This window comes from Ovis canadensis, chromosome 1 (genome assembly GCF_042477335.2).
Source record: "Ovis canadensis isolate MfBH-ARS-UI-01 breed Bighorn chromosome 1, ARS-UI_OviCan_v2, whole genome shotgun sequence".
Lineage (NCBI taxonomy): Eukaryota > Metazoa > Chordata > Mammalia > Artiodactyla > Bovidae > Ovis > Ovis canadensis.
Window position 1 is genome coordinate 120,228,608 of NC_091245.1, and position 15,361 is coordinate 120,243,968.

Consider the following 15,361-nt stretch of genomic DNA (forward strand, 5'->3'; position numbering starts at 1 on the left):
AATGCCAGAGGAAAACCAGGAATGGGTGTATCTTGGGGAACCGACAGACTAGAGTATGTTAGGAAGGAGGGAGGGATTATCAGAGTTAGACCTTGCCAGGAATAGAACCACCTGCTGAGCCAGGCTCACTTTCCCCTAGGCTTCCTCCCTGCTAGCCAGCATCACAGTAAGCAGTGCTACTCGGTTAACAGGACCCTGGGATGGGGCCCTAGAGGGCAAAAGGGCAAGAGGAGGATCACGCTTGTGCCCATGAACCAGTTCTTCCCTGGAGGCCTTGTTTTTCCAACTGTAGTCCCTGGAGGAGCAGCAACATCACTTGGGAGTTTGTTAGAAATTCAGATTCCCAAGCCCTTCCCTAGACCTACTGAATCAGTCTGTGTTTTGACAAGATCTCAAGATCACTTCTATGCATATGAAAGTGTGAGTTAAGACATCAATTTGGAGGCTGGGCATTAACCCAGGGAAGCAGCCAGATGCTGCAAAACTGAGCTGCAAATCACACGCAGAGAATCAGCACCAGTCACAGAGACAACTATTTGTTAGACATATTTTTCCACAAGGTCCAGTAGGCAACTCTGAACTGAGGTTTTCACATCAGAATCACTTGGGTAAATTTTCGTAATCAGAGAGATGGCCAGATTCTGCCTCTCAAGAGTCTGACTCAGAGGGACTGAGGGGGCCTGGACATGTGTACTTTTAATCCCCAGGGGATACTGATGGGCTGCCTGGGTTGCAGCCCCTGCCCTAAACCGTTACTCATTGCACGCATACCACTCTTAGGGTGACCATTCATTGCATTCTTCCCACTTCAAGGCTGGAGCTGAGACTGGGGCATTTTAATCTGATTTCTTCTCTCACAGGCAATGTAATTCCCCAGGCACATGAGCCCTCCCTGTGAACACTGGCTTCTGACTTGTGCTCAGGCACCAGCAGGCCCTCCCCAGGCTCCAGGCGTGAGTCACACCCTGGGGTCTGGTGTGGCAACAGGGCTTTGAGCCAGGGAGAAGATAAAAGGCCAGCTGGGCCATCTTGCAGTGCACTTGCTGGCCAACAATTCTGGCTCTGGTCTGAATACCACCCTCTTGGAGTGGAGATGAACTGGGCACAAGGCCACTCTCTCAGAATTTGCCTGTGGTGCAGAAGATGTAGGAGACCCAGGTTCGATCCCTGAGTTGGGAAGATACCCTGGAGGATGAAATGGCAACCCACACCGGTATTCTTGCCTGGAGAATCCCCTGGACAGAGGAGCTTGGCAGGCCACAGTCTGTGGGATTGCAAAGAGCAGGCATGACTGAAGCTACTAAGCATGCACTCATGGGGTCAAGATGAACTGGGCACAAGGCCACTCTCTTATCTGGTTCTCATCTTTGTACGTGTTTGAGATTGAGCCCTGTAAACCTCAGAGCCTGGACCAGGCCACTGTGTGGACTTAGAGATGCAAGGGACACGAGGCTAAGATATGCCACCCTCTGACAGGGAAGGTCTCAGGAAGCTGCCCAAGCCTGTGTGACTAACAGGAACATGGTACTTCAGAGTAGGCAAATCTAAGTCATGTAGGAAAATTCTCCTGCTGGGGACTGTAGCTCAAACAAAGGCCCCTGGGGAAAGATTCTAAAATGGCATGATCAACTTTACAAAGATAGGAAATTTGAAACTTATTAGTAGTTCCCAACAAAAACCTATCATGGATGAATCATCCATGAGCTTATTGAAATTTTTTTTAGATGGAGAAAAAAATAATATTTTCTCATCTTGAATATTTTGGGATGATAGATTCCCTTATTTCTTGGGGAAAAGCTGTACTTTCTGCTTTTCTAATTTAAGCTTTGAGGTTTCCTCTAGTTCTAGGAAGGTAGGGCTTTTTGTTTGGTTATGTTTTTTTATCAAGTCTTCAAAGATTTTAGTGACTCTGGGCAGAGTGTCTCAGAGACTTTTTTCCCCTTGGTGGACTCCTCTTTATGCCTCCCTTTTCCTGCAGCTGTACCTTTTACTATATCAAGCTTTTCATGAAGTCTGGTGGCTGAAAAAATTCCCAGAGTGGAAGAGCTTTGGTCTTATACACAAGTTGGAGCGTTTTCTCTAGCAGCCTTTGGGAGGGGTGACAAAATCCTTCATCCGCAGTGACTCTCATTCTCTTAGCATATGTCTGCCAAGTCAGAGTGATCAGACAGTTGATCATCAAAGTCTAGTTACTTTCCTATAATTCACACTTGCCCACACTAATAACAACAACAATAGTAATAACAGGCATTTGTTGAATGCTTATTATGTGGCAGGCACTGATCCAGGGTCTTTACATTGACAACCTCATTTGCTATCCCTAATAACCAAATGGGAGGTAAAATGTGCATTTTTATACATTATAGATTGCCCTCTCCATTTCACAGATTAGGAAACTGAGGTTTATTGAGGCAACTAATTTGCCTCATGCTCGTGTCTGACTCTTTGTGAGCCCATGAATCGCAGCACGCCAGGCCTCCCTGTCCATCACCAACTCCCGGAGTTCACTCAGACTCATGTCCATCGAGTCAGTGATGCCATCCAGCCATCTCATCCTCTGTCGTCCCCTTCTCCTCCTGCCCCCAATCCCTCCCAGCATCAGAGTCTTTTCCAATGAGTCAACTCTTCGCATGAGGTGGCCAAAGTACTGGAGTTTCAGCTTTAGCATCATTCCTTCCAAAGAAATCCCAGGGTTGATCTCCTGCATGGACTGAACTGAACTGAACTGAAAGTCAGTTAAGGAAGAGGGCCTGCCCTTCCCGAGTGCCTGTGACATGAGAGGAGAAGCGGGTGGGAGCGTCTGCCAGGGAGGAAGAGGTATTGCGTCACTGACATTTTTGGAATTGTCATACTGACTTTTAGTTGGTTTAAGTACTGTTTTTAAATTCTTGAATACACCACCTTCTGTTTGCATACCCTTCATATGACCTAATGTGATTTTATTCTGATTCCCCAAAGTCCGATGAGTCCTGGGGCCTGTTTTCATTAATTCTGTTATGGTACTCTGCCCAAGACATCAGCAAAATTTTAGTGGTTATCAAGCAATTCAGGTGAAGAACAGAACAACGGGGAAAGCCAGTAGGTCCTCTGGAATCCAGCTTAATCTCCACCTCCTCCAGAAAGCCCTCCCTAATTTCCCTGTTCCTCCTCTGGCGTCCTCTCTGAGCCATGGTGGGGAGTGTCACCCAACAGTTTTTATGTTTGACTTTTGAAGGCCTTTATTGCTCACTTACACATGGAAATGACTGTTTCACCCACAAACATTTCCACTTGGCAAACATATACCCAGAGCTAGCCACGAAGCCCAGCTTCCATGGCTCCACTGCTCCAGCCCCTTCCCCTTAGTATAAAGTATGGAGGCAAAGGTGATGAGCCCCTGGTGCCAGACTTGGAGGGTGGAGGGAAGTGGATGGGGCAGAACGCTCTATCAGTGTGTCTGAACACAATCCCAAGAACTGGTTCCACTGGGTGAGTTTTCCTAGGGGTCACACGCCTTCTCACAGGAAGGGGTGAAATGTACGCTTGAGGCTGTTCACAGTTAGGTAAACTTTTCAGTCTGTTTTGTTTGGGTTATTTTTTCCCTAAGCCCAAATCCCTTCTTCTTATTCGTGCATCGCTTTCGGGTTGCAGCCAGACTGCAAATGCAGGGGTGTGTAGAGGAGGAGGCAAGGCATGAGAGAGACTTCTAGGCTCTGGAGAAGAGGATCAGAGGTCGCTGGCCCAGCCCAGAAAGGGTGATCATTTCCTCTCAGCCTCCTACCCTTGAGACTTGAAGCACGTCATTCGGGTCTGGATGTGATGGCTGAGACAGATTCCCTGATGACTGCAATTCATTCCAGGCCCCTCACTCCTGTGTTTCCTGCACAAACTATGTGCTTGGTAAAGAGCTGTTTGGCTGAAAGAATGAACCAAGTATGCCCTCTAAGCCCTCTGCCCCAGTCAGATGGGCCTTCTGGCAGGGCCTTTGAGTGCGACCAGACCCTGCCGAGCAACCAACAGCTTCAAGATTGGGTTTGGAGAGATGGGGAAAGAAGGGGAACCTGGGGAAACCTGGGGACCTGGGAGAACCACCCTGGGCTGGCAGGCCAACTGGTTTGGAGCTTGCCTCTAGAAGCGGAAAAGTGAGTCCTAAATCAGATCCCGTTCCGTTCCACTTCCCAGGCCTTAGGGCTCCCAAGTTTCCTGGCAGAACTCTTCACCTCCTCCTGTAACTGCGCAGGACCCTATGGGACTGCCCAGAACAGATCCTTCTCTGCATGTCCTCTGCCTGCCCCTTGTTTGTGGAAAAGTTGTGGTCTCCCAGGCCTGTTACTGTTAAGTCACTTCAGTCGTGTCCGACTCTGTGCAGCCCCGTAGACGGCAGCCCACCAGGCTCCCCTGTCCCTGGGATTCTCCAGGCGAGAATACTGGGGTGGGGTGCCGTTTCCTTCTCCACTCCCAGGCCTACCCTGTGTCATAAAAGTCTGAATCAAGAGTGAATGCAAAAGTAGCAGCTGGACCAGGAAAACTGGTAAGAATTTAAACAGTAAATTAGCCATACAGCAGTCACAGAATGTTCAGCTCCTCCCTGAAGAACCTAGACAGCACTACCGGATGCACATTTCCTGAGCTGTTTTAGAGTTACTGAAACCCCTGCCAAATGGAAGAAAGTACTTGATGACTGTGAGCATGCAGCCCCCAGAGCTACTGGAGCCTGAGAATGATGTTAACCCCTGTGACACCGCCCTGTTACCTCACCATCAACCGAACAGAAAATTGTGCACAAGCTGATCACACATTCTGTGACTCTCCTTCCTCACCTGGCCTTTAAAAATGCTTTCTTGAAACCCATTGGGGAGTTTAGGTCTTTTGAGCATGAGCCACCCCTTCTCCTATTATGGCCCTTGCAGTAAAACTTTCTCTTCCGCACTCCAGTATTTCAGTTTATTTAGCCTCATTGTACATGGGGCACATGAACTTGGATTCAACAACACACCTTAGTCTTGCTAGATCCCTGAAGCCCACAATAATTTCTAAATTGCAAGCTGATACAGAGAAAGACGAACACTGTATGATATCACATGTGGAATCTAAAAAATGCAACAAACAGATGAATAAAATGAAGAAAAAAAAAATGCAGGTTCATGGATATAAAGAACAAACTAATGGTTACCAGTGGGGAGAAGGAAGAGAGGAGGGGCAAGATAGGAGTAGGAGAAAAAAGGTTAATTGTGGGATTATATAAAATCAGGTATGTGAAATATTTGGCAATTGTAAACACTACAGAATTTAAAGAACCTTTCATCAAACAAAAATAATATTTTTAGTTTTAAATATGGCCGAATTTTAAAATAAATAAATAAACTGCAAGCTGATGAGATTCTCAGCATGGTCAACTAAAATTCCCCAACCCTTATCTCTCAAATTCCTTGCTCATTCTACTTCCTGTCAGTTCCCAGGAGTCTAATGCCAAGACCTCCATCCTAACCCTTAGACCCTCCATGGAGCCTCACACAGTGACTTTGCTATTTAGCACTTGATTTGGAGTCTACCATTATATTAATGAATGTCTGTTTTTCATTATGTGGGGTTTCCCCACGTTCTGAGTTTTCAATGACCAGAGTACAAAGAGAGCTAAAGAGCTTTGACCCTTGGAAAGAGCCTTTCTAATTGGTTGTTTTCCTCTTTGTTTTTGCTTAGTCTTCTCTCACCCTGTAAATGATACTGGGTGAGTAGTAGTGTCTCTCTGCCTCAGTTTTCACATACATGATACAGATGTTACCACTTTCTCCAGTGCCTCTTTCTCTGGTTTTAAGGCAATGGTTAAAATCTCATGTATTGGTGGTTTAGTCGGTAAGTTGTGTCTGACTCTTACAACCCCATGGGCTGTCGCCTGCCCGGTTCCTCTGCCCATGGGATTTCCCAGGCAAGATTCCTGGAGTGGGTTGCCATTTCCTCCTCTAAAATCTCAGGGAGTGAACAAAATTCCTGGATCCACACATCCTGGCCTTTCTGGGGTTTAAAAATCCTGATTTTAAATATTTTGTCCTAATTTTCAGATTTTATTAATATATTTGATCCGATGATTTGACTTGGAGTCAGAAAATATAGTTTTGAGACTCTTATGAATTCTTCATTCCAGAAGTTGGCTCAAATTTTATTTACTAATATGAGAATTAAACAATTCTGATTCTGGCCTGGAACCTGCTTTTTCAACAACTCAACATGTCATTCTGCCCAGAGGGAATACACTATGTCATTTGAGGCCCTCCCTGGGGGTGTCTGGGAGACCCTCAGCATTCAGCCCCTATCTTGCCCACCCCTGGGCACCACTCACCTGCACAAAGCACCCACAGCACAGGCTGTATCTTCCCCTCCATCGTCTGGCTTCCTCTCTGTCCCACGTCCAGCCAGGCACTGGTGGGCTCTTGTCTTGAGTCAGTCCGGGCCGACTGGTTAAAGCTACAGCGGCCTCTGGCCCAGCCCAGCCTTCGGTCAGTCCTCCAGTCTCTCCCTTCCTCTACCTCTGCCCAGCCTGGCCCCCATGCCCCACCCCTCAGCTGGACTGACAGGTGAGCTCACCTGTGGGACTAGACTCCAGCTCCACCCACTCCACCAAAGGCCCCAACAGGAACCTCCTTCACCTTCTCAGTCCCTTCCCCTGCCTTCTCTCCGTTTAGCAGGTGGGCAAAGTCCTGAGCTTCTCACTATAATACAGGTTTACCTATATGAGACAGGAAGTTGCCACCTTGTAATATGAAGGGAAACGATCTCAGAGGAAGGGTTTCAAAGTCAATAAAAGAAGGGTGTTGGCCACAACTGCCGAAACATTGCGAGACATACTATGATCTGTTCCTCTGCTGCCCTTCCTTGTCATTTCCCCCCACCCCACACCATGCTAGAGACACAGTCATGAGGAAGACCAGAAGTCTCTACCCCAGAGAACTGCTAATCTGACTGAGGAGGAAAATAGTATACAATCAAACAAGACAGCCAGAAATACCACGACCAATTCATCTCAGTTTGCTTGGAGTCACCCCACTGTTAAAACAGAAGGCCCTATGTCCCAGCGATGTCTCTGTCTTAGGGAAACTGAGATGGCTGGTCACCCACTTAAAGATCACAATGCTATGGGGAGCATGACTTGGGAAAAGACATAGGTAATGAAACTGTGGCCGTGGAAGGACCCACCTTGGACTGGGTGGTCAGAACACAGTGGGAAAATGAGTACTTTGATTTTCTATGTTACAGATAGGTATCTATGTCTCAGAGAAATTAAGTGGGTTATCTATGGTCACATAGCTAGCAAGTGGTCTTCTGATCTTCAGTCCACTCTGCTAGTGATCCTGATGTCACCCTCTGTGAGTTCAGGGTGGTGACTAATGTTATATAGAAAACAGAGGCCCTCTGTCATCCGCTCCTCCTGAGTGGTCCCTTCTTTATCTGCTGCCACTTTTAGGTGTATTCACTCTCCCTTTTCCCTCTCTCCCCTCCCTCCACCGTCTGCTTCCTTACGCTGGCGGTCTGTCCACCTGCTGCCCCTCTTCGGCCCCCTACCTGATTCCCTCCCCACTCTCCACCCCTGCCTCCTTCATCTCACCTCTCTCTCATCCCGCTTTTCATCTGCACGGCACCTTGAATTCTGGAGGTACATTGAACCCCCATGGTTACTCAGTTGCGGTCCTTCTTCCATTCTTCAGCAGCCACTCACTGAGCCCCTGTTTTGATGCCCAGGACAGTGGTTTGGCAACTGGTCAGTGGTGATGCCATGTGCTTCTCCAGAGGTGCCTTCCTGAACCACTCTATCCAAAGATGCTCCCATCCCAGCTTTGCCAAGTCTCTGCACTCAACCTTGTTTTCTTTCTTCAAAGCTCTAATCACTATGTTAAATTAATTTTTGCTACGCTAAAACTTTTTCCATGTCATCCCCTCTGGAAATCCTCCCCTCACCATATCTGTTGTTGTGATGCGACATGTGCTTTACAGCCCAGTTCATGTATTATCCGTTCTTTCGTCAAGCCATTCCTGACTTCTTCAGTCAGAAGGGCTCTCTCCCTCCTTTGAACTCACACAGCACTCTGGATCTCTCTTAGGATATTAACTAACTAACTACATTCTGCCTTGTGCTTGAGCTATTTTTGGTCTGTGTCTCATCCCTCCTAATAAACTATGAGGTCATTCATTTTTTGGCCAATTGTTAATGATACTATGCCCCAGGAATTATTCTGCCTAGCTGGGAGGAAACACCATTTAAGTGTCTTACTTTGGTCACGTCACAGCCGGATGCATAGTGGATAACAGTACATATTTGTGAATGGGTAGACAAGGGGGCAGATGGCTGGACGAAGGGATGGGGTCATTACAGAATGTACAGGGTGAGGGAATGAACTATTGGGTTATGGGGATTGTTTTGACTGTAATGTTGGTGGGAGTTGGTGTAGTGGGGTAGGATGGATTATGAACTCATTTGAAGTTTATGAAGCTCAAGGGGTGTTTACATCATCTAGGGATGATACAGGACGAGTGTGGGACAGGGGTTGTGGCGGGGGCACACGACTGCCCAGTTCACTATCCAGAGTCATCTCTCTGCAAAGAAATGGAGCCCTGGCTACAGGCAGTTACTGCCCCTTAGTCTCTCCATGGTGCTCTCCCAGCATCTGTCAGAGGATCCTCCCCATTCTATGTATCTGTTATTTGCTGACAGAGGGTTAAAGTACAGTTTACGTCGTTCTTCTAGGTTCTGGCTTTAGATTATCTTCTGGAAGCACTCTGCACAGGCAGCCCCAGGCAGGGAGGTATGGAGAGAGAGCCCAAATAAACCTGTTCTTGAGGCTACTCTGTGAAGCGTGAACTTCTCCCAATTCTGCGGCTCAAGGTCAGTTTCCAAAGAAGCAGCCAGGAGGGAAAGAGTTAAGTGGGGCCCACGTTTGGGTCTGAGTCCTGAGCCTGCATGCCTTCCTCTCAGAGATCTGCCAGGCTGAGGGGCCAGAGGCTAAATTTAGCAGGCAGCTAAGGTTTCCTCTGCACAGCTGTCCTGCCCCTCAGAGGAGACTGGAGAGAGGAGGGAGGTCCCTCTCACTGGTCGGAGCCTCTGGCCATTTTGTCTGGGCCCCTCGGCCTCTGGGTGGCTGCCCTCTTGGTGTGGAGACACAGGCAGATCAGCGGTGAGTGTTCTCCCTTCACTTTGTCCTGTGAGCCCAGGACTTACAACCAAAAGGGCAGCAGCTCTTCCCTGAGCGTCAGGGCCCGGCGTCGTCTGGGACCAGCTCCTGGGGGGGGTCTCATGTTCCTTAATAAGCTGTGGGATGGCTCCTGAGCCAAAGGCAGTGGTCCTGTGGCCTTGGTTAGAGTCGCTGAAGAAGGCACCTTCCCAGTAGAGACAAAAGGTGTGTGTGGGAGAGCGGGAGAGAGAATGTGTACCCAGAAGGTTCAGAGAAAGACCTCTCTGGTCTGGGGAATACACCTGTGTCCAGCGTAAGCTATAGTTAAGGCAAGCTTCAGGCTCCCCTCACTGCTTTCTTGCTGGCACCTGTGGAAGGAGCCAAGGTATCACTTCTTAAATGTCATGACTCCAAGGTGGACTGGGTGGATTGTTTACATGGCCGAGTGTGCGTTTGGTGTCCTGATAACAGTAGCTGAATCAAGTCTGACTGGGTTTTCCTCATGAGTTGTTTTCCCACCAGGCGATTAACATGCAGTGACTTTCCCATTCCTAGTTCCACTGAGGTGACATCACCAACACGCCTCTCACCCCCACAAAACCTCCAGAACTAGGTATTCTAACTGCCTTATTCGTGCTAAACCTACAGAGGCTGATGGGCTGTCATGGCAACCAGTGGGAACCCAGAGGAGGAGCAGGTAGTCCCGAGTGAAGAGGATGAAGCCAACGTGAGGGCTGTACAGGCCCGGTACCTCCGGAGCCCCTCCCCCAGCCAGTAAGTGTGCGCTTGCTGAGTGCGGGCCTCCCTCCAGCCACAACGGGAGTGTGCTAGGGAGTGTGATGACGAGTGGACCCCAGGGAGCCTGCAGCCACAACCTTAAGTTCCTTCATTCAGCAAACGTTGTTTGCAAAGTTTTTATGTGTTATACTTTATGGAAGAGAAAACTTGCAAATAGATACATTGCAGCAGGGCACGGTAAGTGCTAGAATTAGCATGCTTAGGATTTAGTTGATGAGGGGAGGGAAAGGATCACTGGGCTTGGAAGGTTCATAGGAGGCTTCCTAGAGGAGATGATGTTGGACTTGAACCTCAAAGGGTGAGTAGGAATTTGGCAGGTGTCCCTGGATGATAGCACTTTTTTCCCTAGGAGGGAAATAAGGCTGGAATGGAGATGATAGACCATAGATCATACATATGAGAAGGCATCAGAACAGGAAGGAGCCCTTAAGAAACCAAATTCTAGCACTAAGGTAATTTTGTATCTGTGATCAGGCTGTGTGTTTTCACTGTGATGTGTGCTTCCTGGAGGGTCTTCTTTATTTTGTGACAGTTAATTTTAAAGTCTCTTTTACGTATAATTTTAAAGTTTCTTTTACGTAAAATCATTGAGGATATATGATGATGTGGAATGAAAAATTTGCATACAATTTTAAGAAAAACCATAAAGCAACAAAGAAATACTTAATTGCTTGCTAAAGCAGTAGTGTGTATGCCTTTTCTTTTTTCTTTTGCCCCAAATAATAGTAGGGGAGCTGACTTCTAATCTTAACTCTGTCACCCAATTTTAAGTGAAGAATCACTTTAATTCTTGAGCCTATGTCTCCTTATCTAGAAAAAGGGAAGAAAAGACTCAGAATATTTCAACGTAAATTCACATCAGAGCATCTCTGATGTTGCTTGATTTTCCTTTTCCTCGGGCCTCTTGGGGTCTTGTTGGCTCCTGCTTCTTGGGGCTCAACAGGCTTCCCCTTTGAAGTGAGATGGGAGCAAATGTAGGTGCTTGTCACCATGGTGGGCCAAGCCACACTGACCAGATGGAACTTCAGGGATTTTCCCTTAAAATTCAGGCTTATGTTCCCACTTAAAAAAACTGTCAGGATTGAGAGATTTAAAACACGGCCCTCCCCTCTCTATGCTACCAGACAAAGCAGAGGTAGTTTTATGTGTGTTTAGGGTAAGTGATGGCTTCGTGTAGTAGTTGGAGTAATGACAGCTGTTATAGAAAATGGACATTTTTTTCTCACTCAGGTGTGTTTCAGAACAGGTACCTGAGCAGTGATTCAGGAACTGAGGCTCCTTTCGTCTTGTAGATCCTCCTCTGTAAGCCCTGACTTCTTAAGTGACTGTGTTCATCAGTCTTGAGACAAAGTGGAGAATCTCTCAGGAGGGTTTTATGGGCCAGGCCTGAAAACGGCCGTTTTGCTTCCACTAATACTGGCTTCCCTGGCAGCTCATCTGGTAAAGAATTAGCCTGCAATGCAGGAGACCTGGTTTGATTCCTGGGTGGGGAAGATCCCCTGGAGAAGGGATAGGCTATCTGCTCCAGTATTTTTGGGCTTCCCTGGTGGCTCAAACAGTAAAGAATCTGCCTGCAATGCGGGAGACCTGGGTTCAATCCCTGAGTTGGGACGATCCCCTGGAGAAAGGCATGGCAACCCATCCCAGTATTCTTGCCTGGCAAATCCCCATGGACAGAGGAGGCTGGTGGGCTGCTGTCCATGGGGTCACACAGAGTAGGACACAACTGAGCGACTAAGCACTGCTGTTGCTGCTAAGTTGCTTCAGTCATGTCTGACTCTGTGCAACCCCATAGACAGCAGCCCACCAGGCTCCTCTGTCCCTGGGATTCTCCAGGCAAGAACACTGGAGTGGTTTGCCATTTCCTTCTCCAATGCATGTCAAGTAGCTTCAGTCATGTCTGACTCTGTGCGACCATATTCCATTGGCTAGAACTCAGCAAGGCCATGCTTTCTTGTAAAGGAGGATGGTCCATGAGCCCAGGAAAAAGAAGTAGGCTTGTTAACACACAGCAGGCTCAGCCACTGTAGTCTCTCGAGGCACTTAATATTCATGTCTCCTTTTTCACACTCTTAGACCACACTTACTGCCTTCCCAGGGAAACAGCCTGAAATCCCATTTACCAATTGCTGCAAAGTTCAAAGCCTGGGTTCTCTGGAAAGTATGCCCTGTCCACCTCGGGGCTGAATGCAGCTCCTCATGGTCTGACGAGGATAACAGCCCCTGGGCCTACCAAAAAAAAAAAAAAAAAAAGCCTCCCATCCAATGAAAGGAGGAGAAGGGGACACAGCAGCGATCAGTCCTTACAAACAATGACCCCGTTGAGCGTGTCTTTGCCCCAGAAGTGGAGAGATCTCCTAGGTGTGACTTGATGTGGCTCTCAGGGTGGCATTCTTGGTCTGTGCTTCTCTGTGGCTTAGAGCTCCATCCCCTGGGCCTTTTTCCTTGTCGGTTGTCCTCCACAGCCACATCTGAAGTGAAGCTGAAGAGGGTCTCTTCCTTGAGCGCTGCATAACTTTTGCAGACTTGTCCTGCTTATGGAAACTTGGAGGTCCAAGGGCTGTTTTAAGGCTTATACCACCCAAAGGCCTTTTAAGAGTCATGACTTCTTAGAAAATGTTATCCCTTCAAAAGTTTAATTGGTTTCTGATTTACAGAAACCAGACAACTCCATGTGCCAGAAATCATACCCATAGTTCTTTCTTAGATATAATTTTCAGTCCTAATTTATTTCTCTGATTCCTGGTGTACGGGCGTCACTCTCTCAGCTTAATGAGAGATATCTTGAGAGAGTATCTGAAACTTTAAATTTGAGTAGGAAGTTCAGGATCAAAGTTATTTAGAATGTATAATCAACAAGCTCCCTCGTTAGAGGGGAGAATGCAATAATAAAATGTAACCAATCCAAAAGAAGGCAAGAGAAAAAAGAATACAGGAAAAGCGTAATAGATAGTAAGAAAATAGTAGGATGGAAGATTTAAACCCAAATATATAAGTAATTATTTAAACATATGTAGACTAAAATACATGGGCTTCCCTGTTAGCTCAGCTGGTAAAGAATCCGCCTGCAATGCAGGAGACCTCGTTTGATTCCTGGGTTGGGAAGATCCCCTGGAGAAGGGATAGGCTACCCACTCCAGTATTCTTGGGCTTCCCTGGTGGCTCAGATGGTAAAGAATCAGCGTGCAATGTAGGAGACCTGGGTTCGATCCCTGAGGTGGGAAGATCCCCTGGAGGAAGGCATGGCAACCCGCTCCAGTATTCTTGCCTGGAGAATCCCCATGGAAAGGGGAGCCTGGCGGGCTGCAGTCCATGGGGCTGCAAAGAGTCAGACACGACTAAGTGACTAAACATAGTACAGCAGACTAAATACTTCAATCAAAAAACAAAAAATGGCAGACTCAATTTTTTTACAAGCCTACATACTTTTTATAAGAGACACACTCAAAAATAAAGACGTACAAAGGTGAACAAAAGATAGAAAACTTACACTACACTGTTCTGGTTACTATTGTTCACAACTCCAAAACTTAGTGTCATAAAATAACCATTTTATTATGTTCACAATTTGGAATCTAGATAAGGCACAGTAGTGTGGCTTGTTTGTTTCAGGACATCTGGGGCCTCAGCTAAAAACACTTGGAGACTGGGGATAAATTTTAGCCTGGGGTGATTCAAGAGCTGGGAGCTGGTGTCAGAGAGGCATCATCACACGTTTGGCACTGAGGTCAAGACCTCAGCTAGGCAATTGGCCTGAATACTTAACATAGTCTTTTCATATGATCTGTCCATGTGGGTCACTGCGGGCTTTCTCAGAACCTGGGAGCTGAATTCCAAGACAGTAGGACAAAAGTGCATTGATTTTCATGATCTAGCCTCAGAAGTCACAGAGAGGACCACAAAAGTTCAAAGGAGGCAACACGGACTCTACCATTCCATTGAAGGTGTATTAGGGTCAGGTTGTAGGGAAAACAAGTGGGATGGGATATATTGTGGCCCTCTTTGGAAAGTACCCACTGCTGTAATTGCAAACACTGACTAGAAGCAAGCCAGTGAAGTGATTTATTGATAGCAGACAAAGAAAACCTTACCTTAAAGTTTTAGAATAATCAAACTCGCTATATAATAGATATATTCATTTAAATTATTAAAATTTCTAAGATCTGATAAAGTAACCTCAAAATATATAAAGCAAAGAATTGACAGAGCTGAAGAAAAAGTAAAATTCACAATCTTAGTCAAATGTACATTTTAAAAAACACAATCTCAGCAACTGATAGAATGAGACAAAAAAATCAAAAATATAAGAAATGTAAATTAAATTAACCTAATTTGCATTTATAGAATATACACCCAGAAATTGCAAGAGATAGATTCTTATCATGTGCACATGGAATTTTTACCAAAAAGTTTATACATGCATTGGGTCATATGTATATCAACAAGTTTTTAATGCTTGAAATCATATAAAACATGTTCTCTGATCATTGCAGAGTTAAGCTAGAAATCATTAAAGGCAAAATACACAGTAGAAATGTCAAGAGTTAGTATCTAAGAGAATTGATTTTCATGATCTAGCCTCAGAAAGTCACATGAAACAAATATTCAAAAGGAGACAACATAAACTCCACCACTCCCCTGGAGAGGCATCAAGGTGACACTTACAAGAGAGCAAGTGGGATGGGATATATTGAAATATATGGATGACAGACATTCAAATTACAACCACAGTTTGATAGGACTATACTCACCAGACTGCCTAAAATTAAACACTAACAATAGCAAATATTAATGAGGATGTGAAGCAAACAGGATGTTCCTGTTCACTGCTGATAAGAGGGTAAATTAGTACAACCCTTTGGAAAATTGTTTCTTAGTATCTAAATAGGAGAAGGCTATGGCACCCCACTCCAGTACTCTTGCCTGGAACATCCCATGGATGGAGGAGCCTGGTAGGCTGCATTCCATGGGTTCCCTAAGAGTCAGACACGACTGAGCAATTTCACTTTCACTTTTCACTTTCATGCATTGGAGAAGGAAATAGCAACCCACTCCAGTGTTCTTGCCTGGAGAATCCCAGGGACGGGGGAGCCTGGTGGGCTGCTGTCCATGGGGTCGCACAGAGTCGGCCACGACTGAAGCGACTTAGCAGCAGCAGCAGTATCTAAACACATGCTTGCCCAACAGGCTCACTCCTGATACATACTTAACAGAAGTAAATATATATGTGCACCAGAAGAGAAGTACTAATACTAGAATGCTTTAGCAGCTAACAGTCATTAAGAATATAGAATGCTTGAACAACATGAAGAACTGTCTAATTAATAGTGGGCTAGATAAATAAAGTCTGGTAAATATTTTTAAATACTGACCTAGAGCATAGGCATTTTATTAAGTGTCTGTCACTTTGGTGTGATTGAGCT

At 46.2% G+C, this 15,361-nt stretch overlaps 2 protein-coding genes across 2 annotated transcripts in view; one reads left to right on the plus strand and one right to left on the minus strand.

The window, feature by feature from the left end:
* Positions 1-6,524, minus strand: part of GPA33 (glycoprotein A33) — a 49,314-nt gene extending 42,790 nt beyond the window's left edge. The window contains exon 1 of the mRNA XM_069547952.1: positions 6,317-6,524. Coding sequence (XP_069404053.1) covers positions 6,317-6,359 — 43 coding nt within the window. The 5' untranslated portion in view covers positions 6,360-6,524. The remainder of the gene's footprint in view (positions 1-6,316) is intronic.
* A 2,434-nt stretch (positions 6,525-8,958) lies between these two features.
* STYXL2 (serine/threonine/tyrosine interacting like 2) overlaps positions 8,959-15,361 on the plus strand; it is a 67,723-nt gene continuing 61,320 nt past the window's right edge. The window contains exons 1-2 of the mRNA XM_069547966.1: positions 8,959-9,143; positions 9,789-9,914. Coding sequence (XP_069404067.1) covers positions 9,805-9,914 — 110 coding nt within the window. The 5' untranslated portion in view covers positions 8,959-9,143; positions 9,789-9,804. The remainder of the gene's footprint in view (positions 9,144-9,788; positions 9,915-15,361) is intronic.